The 16137-nt window shown below is 40.4% G+C and overlaps 1 protein-coding gene across 3 annotated transcripts in view; it reads right to left on the reverse strand.

The window, feature by feature from the left end:
- The window catches only part of arhgap10 (Rho GTPase activating protein 10), a 54114-nt gene that overhangs the window by 2204 nt on the left and 35773 nt on the right, over nt 1–16137 (reverse strand). The window contains exons 19-22 of one of the 3 annotated variants that reach the window (XM_074698085.1): nt 14484–14625; nt 10334–10499; nt 3126–3227; nt 1650–1719 (exon numbers count right to left, since the gene is read on the reverse strand). In XM_074698085.1, coding sequence (XP_074554186.1) covers nt 1650–1719; nt 3126–3227; nt 10334–10499; nt 14484–14625 — 480 coding nt within the window. Of the gene's footprint in view, nt 1–1627; nt 1720–3125; nt 3228–10333; nt 10500–14483; nt 14626–16137 lie in introns of all 3 variants that reach the window. The other 2 variants (XM_074698077.1, XM_074698094.1) reach the window with 2 other exon arrangements.

Below are 16137 nucleotides of genomic sequence, written 5' to 3' on the forward strand. Positions count from 1 at the left end.
ACTAAATTTAGTTTTTTATATATTTATTTTTCCCTATGCATTTTCTAAAAGACATAATAACCCTGATACTATATCAAACAGCACCATGACTATATTAATCCCCCCTCTCCTTGTAAGTTGAAGCTTTACAACGCCATTGCCTATTTGTTCATTTTTATACTCATGAATCTTATTTGTTAATTAAACTTTTGTTGGATTATATAATGTTTAAAGTGTGTTGTGACAATGAAAAAGAGCCAATCCAACACTTTAAATTAGGTATTTGAATGCCCCTTAATTCCAGATAAGACTTTCTCAATTAAAAAATAAACAAGGCAATAAGTAAGGCAAAGTTGGTCTTTTACTTTTATCAGTGAGAGAAATTTCAACAGATGTTTTTTTTTTCCAAGAAAAACTGTATGTACAGCTGCTCGCACAAGTGCTAAGACCTCTTGACCTTTTGTTATGCACATAGCTTGGACTAAATAATACATTAAAATAACAGAGGAGTGAAAATGTTCCTGGATCCTGAAGTTAGGGTTATTGTTTAGTTAATGAGAACCTCATAGTGTAAAGTCTGATTAAGAGTGTAGAAAATAAGCAGAGAATGAAAGCAGAGTTAAACTCCTTGTATGAAGGTGACAGGATACTTCAGCTGAGATAAGAAAGAAACGAACAACACTGAGTTATACTGAGTGATGCTAAACTAAGTGTCACGGCTCCAAATGAAATTTAGGGAAAAAATAATGGGGTCTGTTATATAACTGCATTCAGTTACTTAACATATGATACTTTGATTTAATTCATTAAAACAATATGAATTCATATTCATATGAATATGAAAATTGTCAACCCAAGCATTAAATCTTACTCATCTCCCTGCCGGGTAAAATACCTGGCTGTGATTGGTCAAAACCCTATGACAACAGGTACTAATTCAAAATAGCCAACGCGATACCAGAGACAACCTAGGGCACACACATAATGTAAACTTAATGGGAGTAGATCAATGCCTGTTCACACACTGGCAAAAATGTTCATTTCTGTTTTCATTCTAAGTTGTGACAAAAATACTGGTTTCTGTCCCAGGCTGGTCTTGAGTCAGGAAAGAATTCCAGTTACCAGGCACAGCTACGCATGTGTTCATTTGTCACAAGTGTTTGAAAGATGATGAAGCCATTTTTAATAAAGACTTCAATAAAAACCACAATGTTTTGGCAAATAAGTAGACAATAACTTTTTAATCATCTCACATCTGATGGAAGATTATTTACGTTACTTAAATCCATCCAAAACAGTGCAGTGCACTGCCGGATCTTATTAGAGAAACACTGTATGTTTCTCTGTAAGGACTATCGTTTCTCTGTCGGGTCTGACTCTCGCACAAAAAATTAGAGTTCTGGACAAAAAAAAGGAACTACAAAATCCTCATTTCCTCTGAGAGTGATTAAAGCTCAGTGGAGCCTCTTCCAGACTCAGTGAAGAGCAAATCTGTGCCTCCAACACCCCCCACCACTTCCCCCTTCTCCCTCTCCTTGTCTCATCTCTGTGTTCGATTGAAGATCAGATTGGGTGTTCGGTTTTCCTCCAAATCCAATATGCCAGGGCTGGTTCTGAGTGAGCGACTGGTGTAGACGATAACACTTACCGGCGTTGAATATTGCACCGACCTGGAAGGAGAGCTCAGAGTCGTGCTCAGCCAAACATGGGTACACTGCCTTGGCTTTCCTACTGGTGACACTGAAAAATGAAGGCAATCAGTGAGCTGGCGGAGCTTTGGGGAGGATTACCGCACAGTTCAATCTGGGCCTGGGGCCTGCTTGTTCATTCACTCACTAGCCTGAAACAGCAGAAATGGGCCAGTCTGAAAAATAAGCAAAAAGTACCAAGAGAGGAGCCGGGGCCACTACACACACTTGTTTTGCACTCTCTTCAGTCTAGACAGAGCAGCAAGCGAGTCAAAACACACCCACATGCAACCATGTGCGCGCAAGAACACAATATGATGCTGCGCTGTTTGTAGCAGGTTTTGTACAGCCAAAAAGGCAGGCACACATCAGGTCCTGCACAGCAGACAACCATCAATAGTGAGATAATTAAAAAGTGGCGGGGGATTCTAAAGCAGGTTTATACACAAAGAGAGGCAGAATAGAAATCTCTCTGCACCCTGCTTCAGCTTTTAAATTCACATTTGTGAGCTTAGAAGCTGCATTCTAAATCAGTTTGATGTGAAGGAGCGCCATCAAAGAGACCATATTCACTGCTCTGCAAAGGTTAGGAGAAAGATGCATTTATGCCAATGCATTCCCAAAAAAGACATAAAAACTGTTTGCACAGAAAGGATGTTTTGCCTACAATTGCAAAAGTGTTATCTGGGATGCCAGCAACATTACCATGTGCAAGTTGTGCCTTCAACACACGATGCCCTGATAAATATTTCATATTCTTTCTGCAGAGCAGCAACAATGTAGGATGAGAGAAGAGGAAGAAGATATACAAACTGAATGAAAAAAAGTTTGTGGTCACAGAGCTGTCAATACAACAATGTTCGGCTGAGTTCCTAAATTCAAAACTTCTGGAAGGATGCAGTCTTCCAAAATGTGTACAGAAAACTAATGATGTGTGTTTATCAAAAATGGGTGGTCCATAGAACGAAAGGAGCTGTTTGTAATTTCCAAAAGCTGCAAAAGTGAATTCATCATTTATAATGACAGCAAAATGGGGAACCTGTAAATACCTGTCCCCTTTGATACCTGTGTGCATCTCGGATCGGACAAAAAGGGGGGAATGTTGCTGCCTCTGCTATAACCAATACTAGTGTTGCATCAAGATGCCTCAAAGGTAGACCAAATTATAGATGAAAATACACGACAGACAGTCAAGCAATATTTTTGTGCAGCACTCTGAGAGTAGATGTTAGATGAGAAGACCAGTGAGGATTCTGTTGAGTGAGCAGGCAAGATAAAACGAGCAAAGACAGTTAATAGAGCAAGTGAGTGAAAACAGAGTGAAAAAAAATCAGAAAGTGTGACATTTAACCAGTATGTGAGTGTGAAAATGACTTAACTACACAGAAATAAAGACAGGAGAAAAAAACTAGTGAACTGAAAACAGCAAAGAATTTAAAGAGAGGGACTCCTTCTTACCTCTCCTCAGGCTTTTCTTTGTCAGAGGCAGGTGTGGTGGCAGCAGGTTGAGTCTCTCCTGGAGCTCCAGCAGAGGTGCAGGATGCTCCTGCTGCGGGGGCCCTGAAGATAAAACACACAAAGTCCCCACATATCAAAAGGTGGCGTCTATTGACTGAAAAAAAGTGTTTGGTTTCTTTGCCCAAAAGACCATAACATGGTGTTGTTTTCCTTCACATGTCTTTAGATAGAAAAATCAAAAGATAGTTTTGGGGGTTCTTTTTTGGCCTTACCTCCTTTGAAAAGAAAAGGAGAAGAGACAGAAAAAAAGGGGGAAAGGATTGGGAGTCCAAACTGAGACCAACATGTAGGAGTGTTGCCTCTGTACAGAGGGCGCCTGCTCTACAAACAGAGCTTAACCAGAACCCCAGATATCTACAATCTTTAACATTGAATTGACTCTAATTGATTTTATCACAATTTAGTATTTGGCTTAATGTTTTAAATCCCAATGTCTTTGGCTACGCAGGACACTTCAAAAAAGCTCTGTGTTTGAAACATAAAACATGTACTGCCCTGCTTAAGTTTCAGCATCAACCAACTATCATAAATCTTTGTAGCTGACTCACAATGACATAAAATTAAGTCAAATCATTGAACCATATGACACTTAAATTCACTAAAATATTAAGTTAGTAATATATCATGCACTATCCAGAATATGTGCAATAGTAATCTTTTAAAATGTCTTATAGATATGGTGAAGAAAAATTACACACACACACACACACACACACACACACACACACACACACACACACACACACACACACACACACACACACACACACACACACACACACACACACACACACGCGCACACACACACACACACACACACACACACACATATATATATATATACAATTTCTCTCTTTATTGTGGACAATATTCAGTCATAATAAGAAAGATTTTCAGGTTTTGCACATATTGCAATACCAGGAAGAACAGGCTCTTTAAATCAAACAACTTCACTTTTTCCCAAAAAAAAGCCTCTTGAAAAGGACTGACCCTTAACAGAAGCCTGTATCATTCTGAGAATAAAAGACCAAGAGCTATTTTGATATATCTATCTCAAGATCGGATGTGTACAGTCATAAAAAGACATGTGTTTGACCCTTGGTATCACAGTTTGGAGGGTTTTAAGCTCCATTAGGGTGGCTCAGCAATATAATGATATTATATCATGGAGCAGAAACTAGTTTTTAACACTAGCTTGTCAACTGTCCAAAATAAACACAGTATGAAATTCCCTGAACTGCATCAACTGTCTGTAACTGTGAAACTTAAAGGCAGAGGATTCAGACTGACGGCTGCAAACAGTCATAAATAAAACATAGAGGTTTGAATTCTGGGGGAATATTCATGCAAAGGCCAGTTGTTTGCTGTTCTCTTCAGAGGACAGCCAAAAAAAACTGAATCGTGATTCGAACCTGAGTGCACACAAATGCCTATAGAAGGAGGAAGAAGAAGATGAAGTAGAGGATGAAGTAGAAAAGGCTGCTGATTCTGTGGCTGGTCTCAAAGTAGCAGGACTGCCTGAGCAGGGGCAGACAGAGCAGCCTGCACAGTCCCAATGATCCTTAGTGGAGGTTTACTTACGACAGTTCAAAAATGAAGTCAGCACACTAAATGTCCTTTGACAACCGTATCCCTTTGAATACAGCAGTTATACTGTTAAACTTTCAGTGCAGTATGGATTGGGATTAATTTGGTTTAGAAAATGGAGATTAAGCTGCAGTGACTGGTTAAACTGGCATCAAAGCAATGAGCAACCAGCATAGCCTCATGGAAGTTAAGCAGCACTGAGGACTGAAGGCTGGTGGTGCTCTGCTAAAGTTAGCCACAGTTGACGATTCAATTTGACGTTCGCCGTATTTGGTAAATTGACCTCTCTTCTAGGCGTTAATTCACCTTTAAACCAGTTGACTATCCTAAGCTGTTACTTGTACTGATAAACCATTCACACTCAGTTGTCCCTGCACTAGCTTGAAGTTTAATATCTTGTCCAGGGACGGTTTGGTGTGTTTGTGGCTCGAGATAAGTTTTAACCCAATTTAGGAAAAAAAAAAACACTCCAGCAAATAAACCTTAACCCAGTGCAGTGGGTCACTGAAGACTTTGATGAGTGTGACAAAGATATGAATCATACATTGTGCTCTTGAGTCACCTATGGGATATTTTGGTGAGACACATTTGACAGCACTCACCTCATCATTCCCCAAAAAACACTAAATAAGTGTATTTATGTTGGAAAATAGTGGTCTTGTTCCAGGTTTTTGTGTAGAATCTATGCCAAGGTGCAATTAATCTCTTCTGGAGGCTTATGGTGACCCAATTTATGTCAATTTCTCTTCAATTTGTCACCCCCTGCATGTACATTTAATGCCCAAAGTAATGTATAAGACTTGAATATTTATAAAGACAACCATAACTCTTCGCTCCTTTACCAACAGCTCCAACTCTAACAGGAGGGGATGTGCATTACCTTGGCTGATGTCAGGGCAAGTGAGTCTATGGGCGACCTAAAGGATGGAGGCAGGGGTCCTGGTAAAGGCAGAGTGAAGAGGAGGAGAGCTGGAGTCGGAGCCAGGCATCCCTCTGTGTTCCATGCCTGCCCCAGGGCCGGTGCTAATACAGTGCATAATGAGCAAATTGCTCCTAGCTGCCGCTCCCATAGAGACGTTAATAAAGGCAATTAGAGAGAGCAGCTGGGGAGGGGCTGGAGGTTGAGAGGATGTTGTGAATAGTGGTTACATTGGCACAAATGGAAGAAAGAGAGAGCAGGGCGGCCTCAAGAGGGGGGGCATAGTGGGGGATCTTATGTGGACATAGGTGGAGGTGAACACACGGTACCAAGTTCATGCTTTTACTCCCCACTCTGTATCACTTCCTCCCTCCATTTGTTCCCCAGCCTCCCTCTCAGTTTGCTTGTCCATCCCCAGCGGTGGCTGTTCCGTTCGGGGCCTGGCCTGACTGTGGGTGATTTATAGCTCTGCAGCAGTGTGGGGCCACTGTGGTGCTCAGCTGCTCCACATCAGCATGGGGGGACAGTGCGCTGCAGTGCAGCAAATCCACTCATTAACCTGGGCCCAGGCACAACCACTGTCTGCCTGGGTCACAGCCAAGATAAGGGAGAGCAGCCACAACACCTCAGCCACCTGCAGGTGAACCAAACCAGATAAAACAAATGCCCAAAATACAATAAAAGTGAAAAAGAAAAAAAAGAGTACAAATATGTCTGAGAAAAGTTGATATAACTACCTCTTTGTTTTTCCTTGAAGAGGGTGATAAAACTGTGAATATCTCCAAAATAATCAAATTCTAAAATTGTATGTCAGTGAATGCCACATGGCTCTCCTGGAAACTTGCTAAATGTACCAAAGGTAAATGTATTCATCCCGAAATTGCTTTTCAAAATTACAGCTAAGCCAGACCGAGGGAAATCGTTTGCCATTTCTCTCCAACAAAAATAGCAACAAGCTTTGAATTACTCATGCCTTGTTTTTACCCATCACAGGCCTGGCTTACTTCTCCTCTAAACATGATTAAGTACAGTACATAGGGACTTTTCAAAATGCATTATATATGAAAATCCCTCTCAAGATGTTAGTTTTGTATTTCTGTTAATTTTTTAAGGTATATCAAGGTCAGTGGTGAAGCTTACATTAAAAAACATTGAATATAAAAATGAACTGTAGTAGAGGTCACCAAGTCTATTATTTGAACCATCTCTATCATCACGTTATCCAACGCTACTGGGTAAGTAGCAGGGAGAAATCCATCAACAGAAGTGAACCACTGCTTCTCATTACTGCAGGAATTTCCCCCTGCAGCATCCAGGCTTCGATGATCCTGGCGAGGAGCTAACACACAGACGAGCAAGACTATTGACTGTCTTTCTGCTGAAGAAAGAAGTGCAGTGGTAGGACTTTAAAGTGTTTCTCGCCAAAAAAGCAGGATCAAACCCACAGCCAAGCTGCCCGCCCAGCCACCTCAAGTTTGGGTGGGCAGGAAATAAACTCTGATCCACCCTTTTATGAGGCACAGCTGTCAGACAGAGAGAGGCATGGAGGGCCAGAGGACGGGCAGCGGAGAGCAAGGGAAAAGTGTCCAACACATGCAACCTCATTGGGCAGCAGAACCACAGGGAGAAGCTGTATTTAGGGAGAAGAGGAGAAATGAGGCAAGACATCAAAAATGACTGAGATGATAAATCACGCCACAGTTCACAAAGAGTTATTGCATGATACTGTGTGAGTCAGGATTCATTTGTGTATGACCAGGCAGTTTTAGCTGCAGCTTTCTTTGCAGGAACTGGCTTATTTTTGCCGTTTCCACTTCCAGGTGCACCCTTTAGCTCACTACAGCGCAGGTTTCTAAGAGTGGCTGTAAGTAATACAGCAATTGCCATCCCTACTGTCTTTTTCTTTTTTTGGCAAGAACAGAAGCCGAATCCCTGGGTTCCAGGCCAAAGGTGCTGTGCTAACAGGTCTCCACCATCTCACATGCTAAGATTTATGAGTGAACAAAGCCAGGGCGACACCCTGTGACATATGGCACAAGTCTTCATAAAGGGACAGCGGCTGCGGCTATAAGGGTAAACAAGATGAATATCTCCACAATGTCAATACGATTTACACGGCCAACGCTCGGCCACCTGTCTCCCAAACAAATAAGAGCTGAGATTTACGACCCCCTCCTGCTTGCTCCTTCCGTCCTCCAACATGATGCCACATATGTGGGAAAGCAGGAAAAAAATACCCACAAGGATTAAAAAAAATCCTGGTAGTTACATAAGTTAGAAAAAACCTTATGTGTATAAACCTCAATCTGATAGAAAACACTTGACACAAACATGCCTGCAGACTAGGGGTACACAGTCTGGACACAGTCTGTTTGGTTTTTATCGGTATAACATGGGGTGAAAAGAAAGCAACAAACAGAGTTAGTTTTATCTCATTAGGGAACTTAAAGATTTTCTCATATATTTTCTTAAGTGCATCATCCACAGTTCAGGCTTACAGGCCTGCTCAGTTTTGATCTTTTACATTTCAGATGAATTTAAATAAATTAATACATTCATAAACATAATAAAACTGAAAAAAAAGTAAGGACCTTGATAATTACTTAACTGAAAGGTCTGTGCTGCTCTGTACTGTTTCTGTACATGTCTGCACCAAACCAGAAGTGCTGCACCCAAATGGTTTGGTACGAATATCAGAACCTTTGCACCTCTACTACACACACAGGTGGGCACACACCCACAAGGGTCACAGTGGGAGAGGAATCACAGCGTCCTCCATCAGGTTGTGAAGTGGATTTGTTTTTATTTTACGGCTCTTTTCAGCTGATGGAGGAGGCAGAAGGGGACAGTGAATGAGGAAAAAGTCTATTTCAAGGTGAATCTGTAGACATGACACAGCAGAGTGTCTAACATCTGCAGCATAACCCAATAATTCATCCCTCACACATCAGCATTCAAGACAAGGCATGGGCTGGAAACAACTAAAGGGACCAAGGACTTAGAAGACAGAGTGAGGACAGAAAGAGAAAGCCAGATGGAGGCAAGGGAAAGAAATATTCAAGCTATTTCCATCTTCTTGTTGGTATAAAAGAAAGAGGAAGAAGAACAAATAATTCATATTGGACTGATTGTAAAAACATAAGAGATGGCTTGTTTCATAATGATTAATTCAACCAATAACCAAAAATGTATTTTGGGACACAAGATGCTTATTGTTCACAATTTAGGTCAGGAAAATAATGAAAAGTCATTCATGTCTGTTAATGATAAAATGGTGTTTACTTGATAAAGTCACCTTCACTCAACTTTAATCTGTGGCACAACCGCATAGAATAAAACTGCTACTAAATAATACACATAGGAGGAAAAAGGGTACTCAAGTAGTCAACCCTCAAGAAATTTAGACTTCTTTTCCAGTTTACTAACCTCCCAGGGAACAGAAAGCAAGATTTAACAACCAACATTTTCAGGCTGGTTACCAGAGTTTGTATGGAAGAGTTGGAAGGACTCATTTCTCATGTTATTCAGCTGCAGTGTGACCAGCACAGGCAGCCTTATCAAAAAAGCTGATACCTGAGCCCTGCTTTTTGTAAGTTAGGGTTACTTGGAATGACCAGTGCAGATCAAAGATAAACACTGTGCGTTTCAGCTGCTCAATATTCCTCCTTTATTTTAGTTTCATGATGCTCAAATGTTTTTAGTGGGTGACAGGTTGCTACTGCAGGGAGTTCAGCACCCAGACTCTTCTACTACAGAGCCATGCTGTTATAATACATGATGAATATGGTTTAGGTTTGTCTTGCTGAAATAGGCAAGTTTTCACTAAAAATAAGACATTGTATGGATGGCAGAATATGTTGCTCTAAAACCTGTATATAATGCCCAGTGTTAATAGTGCCTTCCCAGATGTGTGAGCTTCCCATGCCTCCCTGTACCATTACGGCTGCTGGCAGCTGGATGCTGTGCACTGATAACAAGTTGGTTGGTCCCCCTCCTCATTAGAGTAGAGGAAGTATGGCCCATGATTTCCAGAAAGTCAAAATTGGATTCATCAGACCACAGGACAGTTTTCCACTTCAACTCAGCCCATCTTGAATTGGCTGGGGCCCACCGGAGCTTTCACCAGAGTTTCAGGATCATGTTTATATGTGGTTCCCTTTTTGCATGGAACAGTTTTAACCTGTATTTGAAGAAGCAGTGACAAACCATGTCAACAGACAGTGGGTTTTTGGATGATTTAGAGCCCATGCAGTAATGTCCATGACAGAGTCAAAGTCATGTCTGTTTGTAATGTAGTTCCATTCTTCTGAAACTATTGAACCGTTTTCTCATGCAGTCTCTCACAGAGTGGTGAACCTTTTCCCCATCTTTACTTCTGAGAGGTGCCGTCTCTCTGGAAACCTCTCTTATAGAGTCATAGAATATGACTTAATACAAACAACTTTCTCAGTTTTTTCTCAGTTTTTTGTTGTCTTGGTCCCAACTTGAAAATAATATTTTAGCATTAGTAATAATCATTTAAAACCTTTACAAAAAGCCTTTTTTTTATTATTCTAGCTTTTTGGTTCCATTTGCTCAAACTACTCATCATCCATTGCCTACCTTTTCTGATACTGAAACTTCAGCATGTAGGAGCACTCACCCAGAGTTGCTGCCTGAGCTCAGGCTGCCTTTCAGTGGCGCATGGTCAGTCCTCTCCGTAGAAGTCTCTGAGGCCGAGGCTGACGATGACTGGGATGAGACAGACTCATTGCTGCCCATTGAAGTCTCATCTGTTGCTAAGCTGGAACTATCTCCCACTGCTGATACTAAAATAAGAGGGAAAAAATGTTTCTTTTAATTAGCAAAATCTTTACATTAATTATTATCAACTTCTATGTTTCAGCCTTTTAAGCTTTCTGATGATAGCTTGCTTGACAAACCAGCTGAATAATTCATCAATACATAAGGCAATGCTGCATCGACAGAGGACTTTGAAATCAAACTGCTGTCAAAACAGGCGAGGCTTACAGCCAAGTTTGTATTGTTCATAATTGTACACTGCTTCAGTTATAGAGAGAAACCTAGAAAACACAAGGGAGCCTGCAGCTATTTTATTTCAATTTTACTGTCAAGTAAAGATCATACTTTCCAGAGATTGGAGAGGAGCAAGAGCAAATGTCAAAATGTAGTTTTTTCTTTTGTAAATTTTTTTTCTGTTTTTCCCAGAAAACGCAAAGCTCTTAAACCAAAACACAGTGTTTGATTAGGATGGACTCCTGTGTGTGCTCGGATAATGATTTAGCTATTACTTCATGTAACATTAATACCTTCAACATTTTACACTAATTATCCATGCTATCATAACAATACTGTGCTGGATATGCAAACTTGAGAGCCTCTGCTTCATTCTGAAGTAATACGTTGTAAGTAAAAAAAACAAATTGCTGTCAATAATTCTTGATTGATTTTCCTCTTTTTTTCCAGCCCAAGTAATAATGTTTATTGTACATAGTCACAATTGAGACAGTGTGGTAAGAGGTGGGTGCAGCTCCCAATAGGTCGGTATTATCCATATATCTGAGAACACAAAGCTAGCATAGTAGGCATTAAGAGGATTTGTGCTGGCTTTTCTCTTAACTATGTAACCATGGGCATATCGTTGTAAGTTCTATGTTGTTTTACGTTGTTTTTTAAGTTTTCAAGCTGGTAAGTATTCCATCCTAGTGTTTTATTTACATAAGTACAGGACTTAAAATTAATTATTTTGATCACCAGCCACAGTGGCAAGTTGTTTCCAAAAGTTACAAGCCACTCAGCATTTTCACTAGCCACAATTTTGTTGTTGGATAACTATGAGATTTTTGAAGTCATATCAGTCAAAATATGCGTCATGAAGAGGAAAACAACATATATAAGTCACATGGACTTTAAGTTACATTATAATGATTTGGTTTGTTCACAGTATTTCCAGAGTGAGCTTTTACATATAACTTTGATAAGTGTTATTAGGAGCTTTAAATATTATCCCTTCAGCTCCTTATATCTGTGACCAGTTTCTCTTCTCTTCGTGTGCTTCTCGACACCTACCCTGCCCCCGCTCTAGGTGAGTGTCGCTGGTGAGAACGATGCAGTGTGAGCTTAAATGAGCTCCATCCAATGAATGTCCTCACTTTTAAAAAGTTACAGGAGTTTTGGCGCTGGTCGTAGTCTCATATTGCAATGGGTTTAGTATTTTAGATGCTGTTCCAGAAAACTACAATTGAATAATTCAACCCACCAAAGTGGCTAGTAGGAGTGACGGTGTTACTGGCCACAGCCGAAATCCACCCGCATTTGGCCGGTTGGTGGGTGTTAATGTCAAGCCCTGCATAGCTATATACTTCCTTTGTTCCAGATCATGCCTGCTCTTGTAGCTCCTCCAGTAGCCATATCCTTTGTAAAAACATAATAGTGTTTAGTAAACATTGCAGCCATGCCTGTTTCTTTCAGGTTTCAATGTATGTCAATATTTGAAGATTTTTATAAAACAAGCACATATCCGTTAAGTACAGTATTTATTTTTTTAAGAAAAAGGGGAACCTTTTGTTCAAAAACTTGACTTGTTAGAGAAAAACTGAGATTAGTTTTGGATTCCGCACCCAAAATTGAGTTATTAACAGCTGTTAGTCCTAACTCAACAAAAATTGTGTTCTCTAGCGTTATCACTGGGCCACAGTCTATATCTTTTATGTGATTTAAGATAAGAATTATCCCTTTAAATATTGTCTTTATTTTTGAAAACACACTTGTTTCATATAATTGTGTTTCATATAATTAGCTTCAGTTCTTATGGATCAACAGAAAAGATGAATGTTCTCTCAACCTCAGGGGTACAACAGTTGGGTGAGATTGATATGAATTGTACATATGAGTCGCTTTATAGCAGCCTTTAACTCTTATCCCTTAAATCTTCTCAGTTTTATTTCTTTTTAGGGACTCTTGCTTTTTCTTGTAGAAAGTCACATCAGTTAAGTTTTACTTTAACATCCAAACCAGTCACAAGTACCTCTCTGTCTATTTTATTTACATTTACCCAGTGATCTTTACATAAAGAACTTGACTCAATCTTTCAGCCTACAGGGCAGATAAGCAGATAAGATTTGTATTTTTATCGAAAAATAAAGCAAACAATACTGTGAGGTTGCTCTTGGTCATGAACCAGTAGTAAACCATCACCTACACCTGCTGCTCCACACATCGAGACACGCCTGTAAAAATCTTTAACACTACTGTGTCACAAGAGGTACTCAAATATTGAAACACTTTGGGATCTTTTCCACTTCATCATCCCTGAAATCGTTTTTACCCGCTGAGACAAAGTACTTTAAATGCCATTATGTGAGACTTGTACAAAGGACACAAAGTTTTAAAAAAGGATTATGCTTTTCATCCCTGGTATTAAAATACCCCAGGGTATGAGCTGGTGGAGAGAGGTTAAAAGAAACAATCTGGTAAGCAGATTTAGTTGTTCTTTTTTTTTGTATTGTGGTGGGGAAGAGGTTTGACTGGCCAGAGATCAGAGGAGTTGAGGTCTCCAGTTCAGGTGATCCGTTTACCTATTAATTAAGAACATAAGAACATGGAAGGGAATTTAGAGCATTTAAAGCAAACAAGTCCATGTCAAAGACGCAAATCTGTTGCAAAAGGAGGCGACTGAGTTCATTGTGTCATCTTTATTAAGTGTCATCTTTATTCATGGTTTATAGTGGTCATCAGTTAACGGTGAATTAATTCAGAGACCAGTGATAATGCAATTAGTTGTTGGTTTCTGTAATGGCAAGCTGTAATCCAAGTTTGATTCAACAACCTGGCCTTGAACTGGGAATTTAAATCATTTGAATGTACAGTTTTAATATAAACTGCTCAAATGGTCTTTTTTTTTTTTTAAACAGAATTAACATTCTGACCCAGTGCCTGCTACCAGTAGCATCACAAGAGGTGCTGTGGCAGACAAAGGCATACTTTGAGTTGATAATCAACTCCAAGAGAAAGACACTTAAAAGATCAGGTTTGATAAATCACAGTTGACTGATTTTTTATCTGAGCAAGTGAGAAAAGGTAAGTAGGTTTTAGGCTAGCTCACTACCAAGGTTCACCCAGGAGAGTAGCCTGAGTGACAAGGAGCTTCTTGTAAATCAACCACCAGGAATTACTATTTTTAAATCCCCACCTTTCTTTGTTTTTGGAAGAAAATACATGCTAGCTGCAACTATGGGAAAGAAAAAAGAAGCTAAGAAAATGTAAGAACAAAACAAAGGAAGAATCTGATGACTGTATGGGAATGTAAAAAATAGGACAAAAAGAAAATGTAAATACATGCAAAGCAGCCTAAACAGCTGGAGGTTTGAAGCTTTGCTCAAGGGAACCTTGGTAGAGCCCAGAAAAGGAAAGATTGTGTCTCCAGTTACCAGCCCAATTTCAATACTTTGTCTGTGATGGGACTAGAGCTGTCAACCCCCTGACTGAGCTACTGCCGTGTCAAATAGATCCCATATAATCATCGGAAGAGTGAAATTTGACTGAAGTTTATTAACTTGTTTGCCTCATTGTTGCAAAATTTTTTCAGTGCCAAAAAGCTGGAAAATTCAGTTATTTTATTTCTATATTTCAAGGCAAAAAAACTCCTTAATATCAGGTAAGAATAACAAGTAAATTATACTCTTGGTTCATGGATATGAACATATTGGCATCTAGGTAACGTATGTGTAAAATCTATTCTGAATCCATAGGGACTAGAGGTGTGGGTGCATACAGATGTGTGTTTGTCTCACCATTCTGAATGTCTAGGGCTTGTGGGTTGTAGACAGCCAGGGGCCGGTTCTGCCGACTCAGCTTCTTGGACTGCCTTGTGGGGGCGGAGAATACTGGGGCAGCAGGTGAAAGAGGGCACGACTCGGGAGCATCTGCAAAGATCTGAATACACAATGTGTGTGAGCCTCTTCCGAAACCAAAAGAATCAGTGCAGAAAACTTAGAGAGAGTTAAGCAGCAGCAGCAGCAGCAGTAGTGTCCTCAGTTGACCTTACTTGGTGAACGGGTTTTAAAAAGCTTTATAAGGTGGTTGATGAATGGAAAAGGCCATTTGCAGGCACAGCATGTGCTCCGAGGGAGAGCCGAGCAGTTCATTGATTGGACCCTAAAATCTGCATGTGAGAATAAGTAGTCAGAGCCAAAATAAACCAAAACAGCTCCACATGTAACGCAATCGCATCTCAAGCAAAAATCTAGGGTCTAAGTTAAGGTGACATTCCTCCTCAGAGAAACTGACCCACTCTTTGGAGTGGGGAGAGTAAAACAAACAGGGTTTGGACTGGAGGAGGGCTGGTCAACTTTCACAGCCTGTTTACACCAGGCCATGTTTACATATAAACTTCAGATGTAGAGTTAAAAGAGAATAGGGCTGCAGTGGAGAAGGAAGTCTCAGCAGAGCCTCAGAAAGGATCACAGACGAGGAGGGGAGGTAGGGAGGGAGGAGAGAGAGGGAGGAAAGTGGCAGAGCAAGTGAGAGAGTGTGAACGGGAGAGGAAGACACAGAGGAGGGGGCATGAGAGAGAGGGAGAAAGTTTTCTAGGAGAGAGGCAGATAGAAAAAGTGAGAAATCTGATATGGCTGAGAGTTTTCTGCTGCCTGGCTCTCTCCCTCTCGCCTCTCTCTGCAGATGGAGGTGAATGTAAAACAGAGTCTACTGTTGGTATCTGGGGGTATCAACAGTCTAGAGTGGGACTAAGCTGTGAGGGAAGTTAATGCCTGTCTGTCTGCTCAACTTTTCCCCTGCTCTAACACGCTGTACTTTTCAAAAATGCTCTTGCTGCATTCTAACACCACATCCTTTATCACCTGGACGGTGTTAGATACTTCTGGGTAGTCACAAAGACGCACAGTATACACCGTGTATGTGCTGCTGCTGCTGCTGCTTCTGGTGTTGTTTTAGCACATTTGTATATCCTGTTGGTGCTCATCAGGCATCTGTATTCTCTCACACCCTATTTTAGATTTTTGAGCATGTGGTGGAGATGTTCATTATCTTTTCATTTAATGGAAAATAATCACTAAAAGCTTCTGGTTTCATCTGATTCTACACAGAGTGCAGCTCTGCTCCAACAGATTAAAAAACTAATCTCAACCCTTTCTCCCTTTTGACACAGACACTTATCCCCCTTTGAGGATTGGCTCTGATTAATGACATTCGGGGGAGATTACATGATCCCATGACCTGCAGGTTATAGAACAAGTCACAACCTAAATAAACACATCAGGGCAGACAAAGGACTTTCAAAATTCAATAAGATGCATGTGATAATCTGCAGAATTATAAACCTTATTAAAATAAAGAGAGAATTGTATGGGTCTCTTCAGTACAAGCACTTAGGGCTCCCCCTACTGGTCAGATTTTAAAAAAAATCTGGATAATAAAGTACTGCCTTCA

The sequence above is a fragment of the Halichoeres trimaculatus genome, unplaced genomic scaffold (genome assembly GCF_033239565.1).
Source record: "Halichoeres trimaculatus isolate MK-OKI-2021-1 unplaced genomic scaffold, fHalTri1.1 fHalTri1_scaffold_2, whole genome shotgun sequence".
Taxonomy (NCBI): domain Eukaryota; kingdom Metazoa; phylum Chordata; class Actinopteri; order Labriformes; family Labridae; genus Halichoeres; species Halichoeres trimaculatus.